At 40.6% G+C, this 16,479-nt stretch overlaps 1 protein-coding gene across 2 annotated transcripts in view; it reads right to left on the bottom strand.

The window, feature by feature from the left end:
• Nucleotides 1-229: 229 nt before the first annotated feature.
• col15a1b (collagen, type XV, alpha 1b) overlaps nt 230-16,479 on the bottom strand; it is a 36,300-nt gene continuing 20,050 nt past the window's right edge. The window contains exons 15-43 of one of the 2 annotated variants that reach the window (XM_088014567.1): nt 14,523-14,576; nt 14,325-14,360; nt 14,041-14,178; nt 13,806-13,865; nt 13,694-13,729; nt 13,266-13,307; nt 12,876-12,938; nt 12,014-12,049; nt 11,835-11,918; nt 11,499-11,564; nt 11,133-11,168; nt 10,789-10,851; nt 10,358-10,447; nt 9,924-9,959; nt 9,747-9,800; nt 9,558-9,614; nt 9,358-9,417; nt 7,625-7,669; nt 6,411-6,492; nt 6,273-6,298; nt 5,783-5,881; nt 5,400-5,544; nt 5,259-5,323; nt 5,053-5,184; nt 4,465-4,563; nt 3,565-3,639; nt 3,280-3,477; nt 3,025-3,140; nt 230-1,924 (exon numbers count right to left, since the gene is read on the bottom strand). In XM_088014567.1, the coding sequence (XP_087870693.1) occupies nt 1,702-1,924; nt 3,025-3,140; nt 3,280-3,477; nt 3,565-3,639; nt 4,465-4,563; nt 5,053-5,184; nt 5,259-5,323; nt 5,400-5,544; nt 5,783-5,881; nt 6,273-6,298; nt 6,411-6,492; nt 7,625-7,669; nt 9,358-9,417; nt 9,558-9,614; nt 9,747-9,800; nt 9,924-9,959; nt 10,358-10,447; nt 10,789-10,851; nt 11,133-11,168; nt 11,499-11,564; nt 11,835-11,918; nt 12,014-12,049; nt 12,876-12,938; nt 13,266-13,307; nt 13,694-13,729; nt 13,806-13,865; nt 14,041-14,178; nt 14,325-14,360; nt 14,523-14,576 (2,316 nt within the window). In that variant the 3' untranslated portion in view covers nt 230-1,701. The remainder of the gene's footprint in view (nt 1,925-3,024; nt 3,141-3,279; nt 3,478-3,564; nt 3,640-4,464; nt 4,564-5,052; nt 5,185-5,258; nt 5,324-5,399; nt 5,545-5,782; nt 5,882-6,272; nt 6,299-6,410; nt 6,493-7,624; nt 7,670-9,357; nt 9,418-9,557; nt 9,615-9,746; nt 9,801-9,923; nt 9,960-10,357; nt 10,448-10,788; nt 10,852-11,132; nt 11,169-11,498; nt 11,565-11,834; nt 11,919-12,013; nt 12,050-12,875; nt 12,939-13,265; nt 13,308-13,693; nt 13,730-13,805; nt 13,866-14,040; nt 14,179-14,324; nt 14,361-14,522; nt 14,577-16,479) is intronic. The other variant, XM_088014566.1, reaches the window with a different exon arrangement.

The following is a 16,479-nucleotide window of genomic DNA, read 5'->3' as shown; positions in this document are numbered from 1 at the left end:
AGCCTCAAAACGTGACTGTTGTTTAGAGTGCTGTATCTACAAATATTAATAGAAAGTTGAGTGGAAGGAAAATGTGGATGAAAAAAAAGATGCAAAATGGATTAAGATTGCTAAGGGCCACAACATACAAACGGATCTATGCGATTGTATTCCAACTTATTTAGAAGCAAGTTTTCTACTCAACAAAAGAGTCACTGCTTATAAAAAAAAAAAAAAAAAAAACAAAAAGTAAAAAATCAGACACTTTATTTAGTGAGCACCAGAAGGTAAGTACAAGAAAGTCAAGTTTTTGTTTCATCAGAAGATACAGACAGTAGAACAACTAACAGTCAAGTTTACAGGCAGAACATTTCAATCAAAGCGTGGTGAGGAGATTATCAGTCATTTAGTGTGATTCATTTAAAAAAAGAAAAAGATGTCTACAGTATTACAAGAAACAAACAACTGGACAATGTCAACAAACACGTACAAGTTCCAACTTCAAACAGCAACATGTGAATGAATGCTAGCTATGTTTTCCTACTAGGACATACTAATGTATAAATTCAAGAAAATCACAGTCTGTTTCATTTTCTAATAGGTGAACTAATAGAGATATTGGCAAATTTAGATGAACATCCACTTTATCGTAGCCGTTTCCTTGTTCTGGGAAGATCAATAGTCGAATCGGATGTTCTGCTGTCTTTCTTATTTTGAATAGAGGACTGGGTCAAACTTATTACCCTTCAGTAGTCAATCTGAAAATGTTAAGTAATCACAAAATGATTATGTTACCATTAGAATGTCAATAGATGCAGCACATAAATTTGCTTAAAAAATAATTTTTGACAATGTTTTTTAGAAGTGGAACATTTGCTCTAATTTTTTTCTAGAAAAAAAATATTTTAGAAAAAATCTTCTAATTTTTATTTTATTTTATTTTTTTAGAAAATCTTTTTTCAAAAAATTTTGTCTAATTTTTTTGGGGGAGAAAAATGTTGAAAAAAAAAACAAACATATTTTGTAGAAGTTTTGGTTTGATTTTTTATTTTTATTTTTTGAGAATAAGCTTCTGCAAGAGAAGCAATATATTTTATGACTTTTTTTTTTGTTTTTTACTTTTGGAGTTATAAATGTAGGATGACTGTGTCGTCATCCTACATGAGGATTCTCTTTTTGTCCGATATCGCTGCATGTCTCGTCAGAAACTTCACTTTAGTTTGAAAACAGGAAAAAGGAAACTTTGTCTTATCAGACCAGACCAGTGACTCTGTGGTTTATTTTACAGCAGTTCTGCTACGTTTCTCCACTAGTTTGCCTGTAGAACAGGAAAACAAAGAAGCCCCAGAAACAACGTAAAGCTGGCAGCCCTCAAACACTGAGAATGGTTTTTTTTTTTTTCCTATTTTTTATTATATATTTATTTTATTTTTTACTCTGTTAGAGACTACAAAAATAATTGAGCTCTAGATATGGATGGACATGTTGAGCTGCTGTCTCACACCGCCTTTCAGGTGGGAACTAAACACAAAAACAAAACAATAACAACATGTATCTATGTGTGTGTGTTTCATGTGCCTAAATGTGTTTTTCCCCCCAATCATATTTCCCACTTTCAACATGCCTGCATGTGTGTTAATATGTGTGTGTGTGTGTGTGTGTGTGTGTGCGTGCGTGCGTGCGTGCGTGCGTGCGTGTGTGTGTGTGTGTGTGTGTGATTCTTCAGGTTCTCCTTTGGGGTGTGTTTCCCACGTATGTGTTCTCTATACACAGCACCACGTAGTGGTTGGAGCAGGAGCGGGGGTGTTGTCCCAGCAGCCGGCCCGTCTGCAGCAGCGCCGCCTGGCCCGTCACCGCCATGTCGCCCGTCCGCCACGCCTCGCAGTAGTTGGCGGTCAGGCGGGTGCCCACCGTGCTGGAGCCGTGCCACACCAGCTTCTCCGGCCTGCAGGGGGCAGAAGCGGGACACAGCAGCGGTCAGAACTGAAATGCTCTCCCTCTTAACTTTTCATCAGTTGAACGGATTATATTCACCGTGTAATTTTTTTTTAATCTATATTTTAAGGTGGAAACTAAAAAAACATACTTAGCTCAAAGGGGGAAAAAAATCACTCTATTCTCTTGTTATTAAATTTAACTTATTTAATAAGTTGCCTGTTTTTTAATTAATTACCTACTTGCTATATTTTCTTATTTACTAAGTCAGTTATTTACTTGTCCAACTTATTTATTTGTTTACTTATGTATTTACCTGCCCTACATCCAGTATCTGTTCAGTTGCTTACTAACCCGTCTAAACTATCTTACCAATTTGCTTACCAAGTTTGTTGTTTATTTCTTCACTTATGTGCCACTAAGCAGAACATATGTTTGTTACCTGCATTTTTACATTTCTTATCAATTCCTTACTAATTTATATCCATATCTATTCAATTCTACTTATAAACTGGTATAATGACTATACTGGCAGTGCACCGATTGCAGTTTTTCAGGCCAATCGCAGATTACCGATTTTTAAAAAGACTGACTCGCCGATTCCGATTTTGGCCAATTTAATTTAGTCTGAAATGTTGCTAAAGATAGCAAAAAAGTTGCTGACTTGGTAACAGCCGGGGGACTATTGTTAAATGCAAACGTTAACATGGTGGGCCGTTCTATCAGTCGAACCTTTCACACGGGAGAGCAGAAGAGGACAGTGGGTGATTTTTAGATCTTTAGTGAGGTCGATAATATTGGTCGATAAGATCGGCTTCACATGTATCAACTGATCGTCAATCACAAAATGAAAGAAATCGGTCCGACAGATCGACTGGCCGATAAATCGGCGCATCCTTAGACCGTACTATGTTTTTCATGCAAGTTTAGCTTTGGAAAAACTTCATTTCTTCTCTCTATTATGCTTCAGTTTAATAATCTGGAGTTAAAAAGTGTTGGTAGTAAAAATGACTCTTCTGGATTATTGATATCTTTAGTCTTCCACATGTACTACCTCACATTTTCTCTGCTGTGGCTTTCCATTAGCAGTATATGCTAACATCCACTCACCATGCTGGCTCGGTCATTATGTTGCGTCCATCGAAAGAATAAATGGGTGTCAACGGGTTGAACATGCCCGCATTCTCAGAGAATATGGAGGCCCAAGTGCTGAACAATATTTCCCCCTGAGAGAAGTGGGGGGGAAAATACACTTGAAAATACAATGAATTTATAGCAGTCATTTAAAAAATATATAGTACAAGAAACTAAAAATCTAAAAAAAAAAAAAAAAAAAAACCTGGACTAAGAAGAGCATTTCCTCACCCTGAGATTAACCACCGGCAGGTTGTTGCGGTCAGCTTTCCGTACTATGGTCGCCAAGTCCTGGAGGTGTGATGACAGGAAGGCCCTGTAGGTGGCGGTAAGCCCCACGGAACGCGCCTGCTGGTAGCACTGGAAGTCTGCCCCACGAATGCCGCGCATGTCGCCTTTGAGCGGAGCATTCAGCGCCACGAGATGGAGCTAAATTCAGACAAGGAGGCAAAGAGGAGGCGACATAAGCGGTAGGGAAAGGCGAAGACGATTCAGTGCGGCATTTGTTCCACTCACTCCAGGTACGGACTCAATGGTCTGTGGCAAGATATTGTAGCTGGGCTGGTATCCCCTGCTGCCGTCCTGCAGTTCCTGAACAACAGAAACAACGAAAACCGGCGGTTTACGCAGCGTGACGTCAAGGTCCCGCCCCCACCTCCCTGCTGGAGGGCAGAAAGCTGCTCCACAACAACAACCAAAGCTTTTATCTGTTAAGTTGTCAATATTACGCGTTAAACCTTAAATGTACGCCTCATATATATATAAAAAAGGGACGCAGTGTTTTGCCAACTAGATGACAAGATCAGTAAAACGTTTTAATTAAGAACAGAAATAGTGAGTGAGATGGAAGTAGTTCAGTTATTCATGTTTGATTTCGACAACCGGAACATGTAGATGTGATTCGGTGTGTTTTGGTTCAGTTACAAACTAAAGAAACTGACATTTCATCAGTAGAGCAGTAACAGCTAACCAACCACAGCGGTCACTTATTATTAATCGCAAAATAAACATCAAGCCTAAAAACATAACACTGTGACAAACTTAATGTTATGTTCTTTGTGTGGGAAATATTTGAGTGTTTTTTTTGTTTTTTTTTTGGTGTTGAATCAATTGCTATGGCAACGAGTCTGCGTGTAGCGTATCCGAGACAGAGAGCAGGAAAAAAGTGGTTTCGAAGTATTTTTAACGGTTCTTTGGTGCCGTTTGTCCCTTTCCTGTGACTCACTGCACTAAATTAATAACATCTACATCTCCAGATTTAATTTAGTTCAAGAAATTGTTCTACCGCAGCAGCGCGGCTACGGGTAGCATGTAGAAGAATAGTCTTTTTGCCCTCCAGTGTTGTGCGCATGCGCAAAATTTCCGGATAAAAACAAGTAACAGTGTGTGTGTGTATATGTGTGTGTTTGTGTGAACCTGGCTGTGAACTCTTTGTGGTCTGCTCCAATCCCCCGCTCTGCTCAGAGCCTGAGACGCTTCTGATGAGGAAGCTCCGTTTTGAATCAGCTCTCCAAGCTAAAAAAAAAAACAAAAAAAAAAACAAAAAAAACAAAAACAAATGTGAGGATGTTTATCATTTTATGAGAAAAGTGTTTCCAGTCATCACGAACAGACCGAAGCTGTTCACAGTCATTTTTACTGTGATATTATGGGAGGATTATAGAGCTGATTCAGCAAAATCACAAATGCACATCCAGTCTCACAAGAAGACAAAAAATAAATAGAACAAAGAACAGAGGACAAATGACTAAAGCCACAACCTTAAAAAAATAATGTATTTTATGAGACCAACACCAATTAGAGGACGACTGGGGAGGGAATAAAAACGCAGGGTATTTATCATTTTTTTCAGAATTAAAATCTGAAAGTTTCACATTTGACTTTTGATGTGAGTAATGGGTAAAACCCAGTGGCATTTTTCCAGCTGTAACTCTCAGACGCCATCCAATGCCAGGTGTCCAGTTGAGACGGCAGCTCAGAGGAATGTAAATCTGCGGTACAAACCTGGATTTTGCGCCACCCGTTGCGGGCCCTGATGTACAGCTCTCCTCCTCTCTCGGACACGTACGCCAGCGTTCCCTCAGCGGCTCTCTGGGTCTCTCTGGTAAGAGCCTTGACGGTCTTGAAGGTCGTCACCTGACCACACACCGTCACAACGTCACTGCCGGTGCTTTCCGGTGCTTTCCAGCGCTTTGGATTAGCCATCTTACCATGTTAGCGTAGCCTGGAGATCCTGGTGGACCGGGAGGACCTGGAGGACCAGGGACACTGACGTCTGAGGAGAAGATATGCAGCATGATTACAGACGTGCACCTCAGTTCCTCCTGAATCTCTTTGTGTCAAACATTTACCAGATCCATAATCGGGGGCCGGTCCCGGGGGCCCAGCAGGGCCAGGCGGGCCTCGGGGTCCAGGTTTTCCGAGCCCGGGAGCTCCGGGTTGACCAGGAGAACCAACCGGACCTGGGGGACCTACAACAGACTCCCCCTTTGGACCCTGAAGGCACAAACACAAAGGAGGATGGATTACATTAAGAAAGCTGTGTGGGGTTTTTGTCCAACGCTCTCTTACTTAATTATAACATTTTAATGGGTTTGATAGGGATGCACGATACATCGGCATCAACATTGGTATCGGACGATATTAGTCATTTTTTTAACTCATCGGCATCGGGCCCATAAATACAACAACAGAACCAAAGTTTGATCTGTTTTCCGATTCGAGCTGAACCCACCACAAGTCCGGATTTCCCTGGAAGTCCTGGAGGACCGGGCAGGCCCGAGTCGCCTTTTTCTCCCTTTTCACCTTTGACCCCCAGATCGCCTTTAGCTCCCTGAACAAAGTTGAACAAAACAAAATGATTTCATCTTAAGTAAACATCCTCAAATCAAACACTGGACTTTCTAATTTGTTTTTATTGAAATAAAAGATGAGCTTATTTGAAAGTGTTTTGTTTACACATCCTTGCTGGGTGGATGTGATAATAACAGTGGATTGTGACGTATGATTAGCACATGCAGCTAACGGGCTCGTTGTTCATCTTCCACGTTCTGATCACCTTAAGCTGCTAAACTTCGTCTAAAGCGAATCTCAACTCGTTTCCTCACATTCTTTGCGTGTCGCTCTGAACAGGAACGCGTCAAAAACGTGACAACGACGATTTCTCCTCCACTGTTTTATCTGATCATGTCAGTTGGAGATGTGCAAGAGAGGCTTTCGCTCACCTCTACCGCATCAGGCGACGGGGTTGCTGGCGGGAAACGCGGTCGTAACCCGGTGTGCCATGAATAAAAAAAAAAAGAAAGCAACAAGTTGAAGGGATGTAGATTCAGAGGCTGCTGCAGGAATGAGACGGGTCTTACCGGGCGTTCCCGGCTCACCGGGCATCCCTTCGTCGCCTTTGTCTCCTTTAAGTCCCACAGAGTCTCTCTTTGTGACCGACTCCTACACACACACACCCACACCCACACACACACACACGCACACACACACCCATACACACACACACTGCTCAGGTTGTGTGCTTGGGTTAAACATACGGCTGGACATTAAACGGGGTAAAAAGGTCGATAACGTTGCTGCCAGCCCTGCGAAAAAACTGATTAAACCCAAGAGACACGTGCTCAGTTATTGAGGTTAACGCTCGGGGGATAAAGCACGAAGGTTTTACAGCACAGGGTGAATTAGAAACGGTTTGGAGTTAGATGTGCTCTGGGGTTTTTCTCAGAGAATATGAACTACCAGACGTTGCTCTCAGAAACGTTCCTTTCAAATGTAACTCTGGCTTTACGTTACTTTATTAAAGGGACACAACATCCTACAGCACTTGATCATCAACATAGGGATCCAGTCGCAGTGTTTTTTGCTCGTCAGGCTTTGTGGATATGTTATTTCACTAGGAATTCCTTTCCGAGATGCTAAACAGTTAAAAACAAAAAACCCGACACCAGGAAGAAACCTTACTTCTCTACCCAACAGTAAGTTGATCAGAGATGGAGCTCCATCGCTTTTACAACCAAGAAGATTATTATGTCATGCGGTTTCATTCTTTCAGCGACTGATAAAACGATGAACCAACTCTGATTTACATAAGCACAAGTTATCTTCCTTCCCTTCACTCAGCATTTCTCATCCATGAGCTTTAGAGGAGTTAAAGAGCAGATGGGCTAAGTAGCGGTCGGCATGCTCCCCCCAAACACCTCGCATTAACATTTGTCTTTAGTGACTGACTGGACTCGGCTCAACCATCTGTAGCTATGCAGGAATTGATCTTCCTGGTAACGTTTTGGACTAAAAAAAAATTTTAAAATGTTTCCATGTTACAGGGAATCTGTGCAAGACAAATGTTAAAGCCTGATGCAAAGTAAAACACCACGTCCACATTCACGTGGCTCTAACAGACACCGTTAGGAGAACAGGAGGGGAAGGTAACAAGGAGGGAAGGAGGCACCAGAGAGGTTTCATGCTTTATTAAAAAAAAAGAAAAAACAGACAAAAACCCACACACCACCAGAACCACCAGATGGTCCCATTTCCAACAGGAAGGGACCATTCAGACGGTCCGGCTCAGACTTACTCGTCCCAGTTTGCAGTGCGGTCTGCGGCGCACCGGGAACACCGTCTTTTGGGTTCAAAGGAGAGCAGTGTGAGCAGAGTTTCATTTCAACGAAGCTTTAAGAGTTTCAATCAAAAATGTGGAAATCTAAACTCTCTGCATTGTTAAATACCGTTCATCTTCTGTCCGGTCGGGTATTTAAACGCTCAGACATGTTAATGGTAACTAATTTAACATCCTGCAACAGTAAGTAACTAATTTAACCGGCAATAATAACCGGTCTGTGTACTATTTCAATGCTGTTAAGTTTTGAGGATGTAGTTTTACTTTGGTGCACCAACATTTTTTGTTATGAAATAAAAATGGAAGAAAATTAAGTTTTCATGTCAGGTGAAACTATGCAATACGAAAATGTTGGGAACTTTTTGAAAATAAAGTTATGTTGCATTATTTTTACCCAACAGAAATATATGAGAAAAGTGTTCTGTGTTTTACTTTTCACCCAGTCTAATGATATAAATTCTTGGGTTTCAATAAAATCAGTGTTGACCTATGATAAGCTAACACATACTAACCTACAATTACATTTAAACAAAACAGAGAATGAAGCAAAACTAAAAAATGTTTTAATGCAGAATAACAATCACTTTTGATCATAAATCGATTTGCAATAAACTTTTGCTAAGTAATAAAAAGTAAATACAGTCCCCTCAGCATTTCCTGAAACGCTTGCAAAATAAGTGTAGAAAAATATTTTTTATTGAAATCTTGCACTAAAGAGAAAGAAAAATCTCATTTTATTTAAGAACAGAAAAAGAAGGCGAAAAAAAAAAACAAGTTTTATTTTGGGGTAATTGTGAAATCTCAATTATTTGCAGAGCTTAGATTCCTTACATTATAAAAGTAATTGTGGGAACTTTTAATGTCATACTTTGCCTTTTTTTACGAGTTGATCAGAACATCAGGGACATTTATTTGTAAAGTTTATCATCTTATTTCCCTTAAACTAGACATTGTTGTAAAAAAAAGTATTTGCTTCGTCACTGAAAAAAGTTTTTTTTCTCACTGTGTGACGTTAAATCAGTGATCTTTGAAGGATTGGAGGGTTTCCATGCACTAACACCCTGTTTTATCTGATGCTGAGCAGCTCAATCAGATTTAAATCAGCAGTTTGACCAGAAACGGCAGAACTGATGTCCAGTTGTATAAGCCCAGTGCTTTCAAAGTTTATATCGGTACATACAGCGAGGAAGATGGTAAAGGAGGTAAAACGAAAGTTATGTATGTAACTGCGTTTCTATGAATCCAAGATGACCGCCAGAGATTCCCTGTCGCTCAGAATCCTGGCATTTCGCGAGGAGATTCTGTAGGAACAGAGCCTCGGCTGACGACACGGCCTCTGGTTGATCATCCATTGTGGCACAGGTGTGATTCTGTAGATATTATTGCTCAAACGATGCATGAAGGGAACATTCAGTGCTTTCAGCAGCGCCCTCTGGTGGTCAGTATTGATGAAACAGAACTCCAAACTCACTACAACCAAGTCATATAAACCATTTAGTTCTTTTACACACCAGGCCCGTCAGTAACTTGTTTTGTGCTATAAACCTACAATACTATAATACTTATTGTGCTTCGTAATGCAAGAAGAGCCAGATAGAATAATAATAATAACAATAATAAAAAAAAACATCAATTAACATGTTCCTCTAATTATAAAACTTTCACATTAGCCATGATCACTGCATACTTACTCCATTTAGACCCAGAATTCTTCCTGGTGGACCAGGAGGACCTGGAGGGCCTGGAGGACCCTAAAAATAAATAAAATAAAAAAAAGAAATATTGTTTCTGCATTTGTTTTAAAGTAAGTCGCTCCTTAAATCTTTGAACTGCTCCGAGTTTACGTTAACCACACATTATTATTAATCTCTGCCTGAGTGTTCCTCCTCACCGGCAGGCTGACAGATTCTCCTCGGTCGCCTTTCCTCCCCACCATACCGGGTCGTCCCTACAACAAGAGACAGCAGCGTTTACCTGTTGGCTCTAAAAATAAACGTAGGAGCAGATTGTAGTTTTCACAGTGCCGCGTTTATTCACTTGCTATCCGCACTGTACGGTCAGCAGGTATAAAACCACTCACTGGGCGTCCAGGGAAACCGTATTCCCCTTTTTGACCAGGATGCCCCGTCGGTCCCTGAAAGGAAAGGCAGTCTGTTAGACAGCTTTAGTGTCAGGATTGTCAACTTCTTCTTAAATAGACATTTTAGGAGTGTAACACCAGTAAACTTTTAAAATATTAAACTTATTATAAACTCACCACAGGTCCAGTGGCTCCTGGGAAACCTCGGTCGCCCTGGGAGACCACAGAGCAGAACAATAAAACATGAAATTATGGAGTAAAACAAACAAACAAACAAAAAAAATACAATGAAAAACTTTAATTTTTGCACTTATATAACATATATATACCTTGTAACATGGCATAGATGAGACATTTTTTCAAAAAGTTATTTATATTCTAATGTTCATACACGTTTCATTACAATCTGGTTCCATCTTAACTTACTTGCTTTTCTTGTCAGTTTGACTCACTTTCCTTCTTGAATATTTACATTTTTACTTTAAATGTATTTAATCAGCTGACTAGAATGACCAGCATTCAATGACAACAGAAGTGACAGCAATACATGCTTCTTCTCGATGTCTTAAACAGAACATAAACAAGTTACCTAAGTTATTGTTTTAACATACCTTTGGGCCCTTTGGCCCCTGAGGGCCCCTCGGTCCAGACAAGATAGATCCATCTGCAGCAATTGTCACGCCAGGATCGCCCTTTTCGCCCTGTTAAAACAAATAAAAAGCAAAGAAAACAATAAAAATGATACAAAAATCCCAATATTTTCAAAAATATTTACGACTGATACACAAAGAAATTGTTATATTTTCCTCCAGCTTGGTGTTGCTCAGCAGCTGGAAACTCAAACATCCTACAAACAAAGAGCTATGATGTTGCACTGACAACAACACTCTTCAGTGTGGATTGCTGAGGGAAGGAGGCTGAATCATGGCGATTTTCACAGTCAGTAAGATGCTTAAAAAGGAAGTGAGAGAAAACCCAAATTTCCCAGAACATGTCAGGATGTGTCTGCTGTTCATTTAGGCGGTAAAATCTCGTTGCTAACCTTCTCTCCTGTGGCTCCCTGAATACCTTCAGGGCCTCTGTCTCCTTTTGGTCCTCGAGGGCCCTGGGAAAGGGAAGAAAGTCAGTAAATTGTTATTGACCGTCTTTAATTCGAAGGTTCAGGAAGGACGACCATAAAACTGGAGGTTCATTTGTTCGGGTTAGCCATTTTGGAAATTCTACTGCATGTAGCCTAAAGGAAATGTATGAAGTAAATTCTTGTCAAATTAAGCAGCTGGATTACTGAAAATGAAAGATTTACTGATGTAGCAAACAGACAGTGAGCCATGGAGTCGGTTGGGCCAACAGGCTCAGCATACAGCGGAGTAGCAAAAAGTTTCTTACTGGAAATCCGGCTTGTCCCGGCAAACCTTCAGGGCCCTGGAGCAAGTCAAACACACACAAACACACACTCGTGTCCAACAGGTAAAGCAGCGAGTCTCAGTTATTTATCTATTCTGACAAAGCCACAGCATTATGCTAAACACCAATGGCAGCAGTTTGGTTACACTTTTATAGTTCTGAAAAAAAAAAAAAAAAAAAAAATCAGTGATTATTTCCATTGCTTATAGCTGCTGCAAAAACATGGTGTATTTTTATTTTATTTTTTATTTTTGCATGTTGCACAACGCATCTGGGTATTTATATTTAAAAATGCATCAAACTGCATAACCGTTGTCACTTTTTACACGTGCAGCCAGAGACACACACCCTGGGCCCCGGGGGTCCTCTGAGCTCGGTGAAGTTTAACATCCCATCTGTAGCGTTCTGGAGCAGCTGCAGACACAATGCATGATTCAAAAGACAAAGCGTCTTTTAATGACTTCACCAACAATGTGATCAACGTATTACAGCAAAAGTAGTACATTTTCTTTCTTTTTTTTTTCTTTTTTTTAAACTTGTGCTTTAAACCGACTGCATTCAAACACAAAATCCTGTCAGAAGAATTTAATTTGAACTGTGTCATACGTATTTAGTTTTAATCTTGGATTTTAAGTGACGTTTCATTTAAATGAGAAGACCGGGTGTGTTTGTGTGAACGCCTACTTCCTGCAGGTTTACAGCAGGTCCTGGAGGTCCGGGAGGCCCGGGCGGTCCTGTGATACTGAGCCCGTCAGCACCTGGATCGCCCTGCGGTGCCAATATTTAAATTTATTACATTTATCAGACTGAAGGATTTGATTTGTCCTGCGTAAATCATTTATAATTTTATCCAATCTTCCTACCTTTGGTCCTGGGCTGCCTTTATCTCCTTTGGACCCCTGTTTGAAAGAAGAAATAAGTATTTTATTCTACTTAACATCAAATAGAATGTTTTGGTAACAACTACAGTCCACCTAATCGCAAGGCTTTGTACTAACAGATCACTACAGATTAGCTGGATGTGTAAAACACCATAAGGAAACCTAAATTTGACTTTGGGTTTGTTCAGGGAGAAAATCAAAGAAATTCTTACGAAATCCCTTCTTGGATTCCCTTCCTGTCAACAAGCACTTTATAAAACTTCCTTAATCTGACAGGAAGGCACGTTTTCTAATTCTATAAAGTTTCACCTGAGTGAAGTTGGCCCCCCCACCTTCGTCAAATCTAACAAAATTAGTCTCAAATGTTTGTGCAGCAAAACTGTAAGTTGTGCCGCTATCCTTTTAAAGATATTAAAACATTAAGTAGAACAGTAAAAAAAAAAAAAAAACAGTTTGCGTTGATTTTTTAAGGGTATTTAGTAGTTTTGGTTTTTTTTTTTCAAAGAGAGATTTTGCCCCTGCAACAAAAGATACATTTATTTACATTTACTTTTACGTGTCTTTAACAGGGAAGTCCAATATTAAAACATTGCTTTTATGGCCGATAACTGGTATTTTATGTATATTTTCCACCAGTTCGACAGCAGACATCGCTTCTCTGCTTCAGCATAACGACCCAGAATCCTGAGTTGAATCAATATCATGCTCACATGCCAACCCAACAACATGGAAACAAATATTATACGTTAATGTCTGCCCAGTTTTACTCATCATACCAACGTGACGTTAATGCTGGTATACTCTGCACGCCTACGTCGCCATGTTACTGCTGATGCTCACTTACTCTAGCACCTGGCAGTCCTGCAACGCCGTGAAGGCCGTCTGGTCCTCGTTTCCCGGGCTCCCCCTGAAATGATGGAAGTTATGGAGTGCAACATCAAGTGGATATTATGTATTTAAATATTTGCCCGATGCGGCAAAAATAATACACATTTCTTTTGTACACAATGTTCCAGTTTAGTTTGCTGAGCTGCCATTTGTTCCTAAGTGGAAGTGATGCGGCTTTAAAGGGATTTTCTTCAGCTTGGAAAGAGTTTGGCACAACAAATATTATGACAAGGAATTCACTTAATATAATATCTGAAACCCACTGAACAGGGACGGATGAGGAGCTGATAGACATCAAACTGTTTACAAAAGAAATGTGATCCATTCAGGTTTATGAAGGCCAAACCTTGACAGAAATCCCAGGAACTCCGGGTGCGCCGTCTTCACCCTGAAGGCATCACAAGGACACCGTCACTAATGAAGCAAATCGTTTCCCCAGGAACAAACTGTATTTTGCTGAGATGTTCTCTAACACGGAGTTGTACATTATAGTGACGTGGAAATGAAGCAAGATGTGGTTTCCATTTATTTTTTGTTTTTTACAGTAGGATGTGGGACAGATTTGTGAGGCATCGCGGTGAACGCATGAACATGTCGGCGGAGCAGAAATGGAGAAAAAAAGATCAAATCCACCATGAGTCGCACATATTAGTGCAACTCATGCGCTCCTGTTTGTATTGATCCCTGAAACCTGTATTTGTTGTTTACAAAATTGTGTCGGCAACACAATAAAGGTGTGAAAAAGTCGAGGCGGTGTACATATGAAGAGATTACCGGTTGTCCAGGGGGTCCTGGTACGCCTGGAGGGCCCTTGAAAAAAAAAAGAATAGATTTACCACATTATATTAGGAACACACACATAAACATACAGATGTTTTCCACTGACCTGAGGTCCTCTGACTCCTGTCCTAATTAACAAGTCGCTCTTTCCTGATCCTTCCATGTCCTTTGAAAAAGAAACAAAGGAAACATTCTTGTGTGAAACTAAAATGCTCTAATAGTGAATGAAGAACCCAACCTGCTCTCTTCCTTTCTAATGTGCCCTTTTGCTCATCCATGGCTTATTTCATTCCTTATGCTTGTTGTTTATATGGTCTGTGTTTGACGTAAACCAAGATCACCTCTACAAGGACTTTGGCTCCTGGAGGGCCAGGTGGGCCCGGGGGTCCTGGTGGACCTGCAGGGCCCCTTCTTCCTGGTCGACCATTAGGCCCTTGGAGTCCAGGAGACCCTGGTGGGCCCACATCTCCACTTTCACCCTAAGGAGACAAAGACACACAGACCAAGAAGGCCGACACATTCAACAGAACAGCTCTTTTTTTTTACCAACCCAACAATGTACTCATCTGGGGGGAATCAACACAGTTTATGCACAACCTGTAACTGTTTGAAGTTAATTAATTACCTTTGGTCCAGGTGGTCCAGGTATCCCTTGGTCACCCTGAAGGTATAAAAATACAACATGAACAAAGAAAACCAAACAAACAGACATTCCTTCCATCTGCCTCGTTTACTGACGGCCTAAAAAATAGCAACTCCAAACTGTCTAGAAAACAGTCAAATCTATTCCCTGTTGTTATGAACTTCACAAAGATGAGCGTACCTTTGGTCCAGCACCCCCTGGTGGGCCCGGGGAGCCAGCTGTCCCTGCAGGACCCTAGATGGATAAACACAACCAGACGCAAATTAAATGGCTGCTAAGGAACAACGGGAAAGTGAAAAGTACCATGGTGCATGCTAGCATGGTGACAAAGCTCTCTGTTGATCCCTCAGGCTTTCCAGCTGGGATCAACACAGAGTTTCACAGAGAATAGAGGAAGGGAATAATAACAGTCGGTTTGATGGAGACATGAAATCATCCATGGGATTGTTACACTGGACCACATGCAACTTAGCTACATGTAGCATGACGGTAGCGGTGTTAGCAACAGCAATGGCGTGGATAATTTCTTCATCTCACTATTCATCTTCACAGATGCAGTAATGAGAGTATTCAGCCATGTTTGTCTAGTGTTCAATGCAATCCGCCGACTTGTACATGCAAAGGGCGACATGCGCATCCCTGAAGGTGCCATTAACGCCAAAAGGTTTTAGAGTAGAATGTGCTGCTCCAAGTAGTTATCAGGAAATGAATTGTTCATTTCACAACAATTTTGATGTTAAAGAATATTCCTCAATTATTCAAGTAACATGACAGTGTAGCAGAGTTCAGCTTTAGCATAGCCACTGTTTGTTCTTTCAATTGTTAATTAACAATAAAAGGAATAACGAATCTTATTTGTTCTTCGATATGACGCAACACGATAAAAACAGCATTTTCATACTTCCTGTTTTACGTTGAGATCAAATGTGCAAAATGAAAAATTTAACCACAGGACTGAGTTTGATTTTAGCATAAAACTTAAGTTTACCTGAAAGTTTTTTCCATGTGCTAAATAAAGAATTATTGTTTCAATGTCACCTTGGGATAAACCCCCTGTGTGACTCAGAAGCTTTTATCTCATCCTGATTGGCCGTTGATTGTGGTGCCTAATGTGCCCATTTTGTGCTGACAAAAAATCAGAATGGATGCATGTTCAGCCAGGAGTTAAAAATGAATTCAGCACAGACGGACTGCAGTAAAGACAATGACTGCCGACAATGTTAAGTCATTATCGCTCGACATTTGAAGCAGTGACCTTAAAGGGCAGATATCATCATATTTTAGAACCGAAAAGGTAACCTTGAAACTGTGAAACAAAACTAAATCACAGAACTTCCAACGTGAAGGAAGTTTTTGGAGCATCTCCTTGGAGATTGATGAAATGACTAAAATTATTACCCTTTTTTTGTGGACGAATTTTTAAATGTTTGCGATCAGCGGTCACTAAAATGTTCAGTAAGAATATTTTCTGAGGCAGAATGCAACGGAAATGCAAGGACTGGGGACTAAAGCTCTTTGTAGACGTAAGACATCCACAGATCATTGAGGGAAAAGAGACAACAATCGGGTTTTTGAGCAATAGAAAGAGATCATGAGGTCTGATTCGTCCTGGTTTTGTGTCCTGCACAAATCTCCATTGTTGTTGTGATATTTTTGACTGCATATTTGGCTGCCATCCTTGACTTCAGAAAGGAAAATGAACATAACTCAGTCACTACAATCCCAAAAACTAAAAGCTGTAAAAAAAATAAAATAAATGATGATACAAGCCCCAAGAGTTTGAATTTGAAAAAGAAGCTTTCGGCAGGAATTTCATCACTGCGACAAATGTGTCATCTTCATTACGTCTTTACGGAGGTTGGGCATTCCACTCATGCATTGGATTGCACTCCTGTCATTCATTGCTCCTTTATTCCTGGGTGAAACCAGGCCAGAATACCTCGCCCGAGCCCCAGGCAGACTCTAGCCCAGAACCCGAACCGACACCGGAGGCGGAACTAAAATCAGAACCGGAACCAGTAGCGAGTTTTGTATTGAGAACTGACGCCAGCTCTGGACTCAAAGCTGAACCAACAGGCCCAGAGCCACTTAAGTCATCCTCAAATATCTGCAAGAAAGTAGAGGAGATAGAGAAATG

This window comes from Poecilia mexicana, unplaced genomic scaffold, assembly GCF_051168715.1.
Source record: "Poecilia mexicana isolate PSO_F unplaced genomic scaffold, ASM5116871v1 scaffold_17, whole genome shotgun sequence".
Taxonomy (NCBI): domain Eukaryota; kingdom Metazoa; phylum Chordata; class Actinopteri; order Cyprinodontiformes; family Poeciliidae; genus Poecilia; species Poecilia mexicana.
This window is presented reverse-complemented; position numbering and strand designations above follow the sequence as displayed.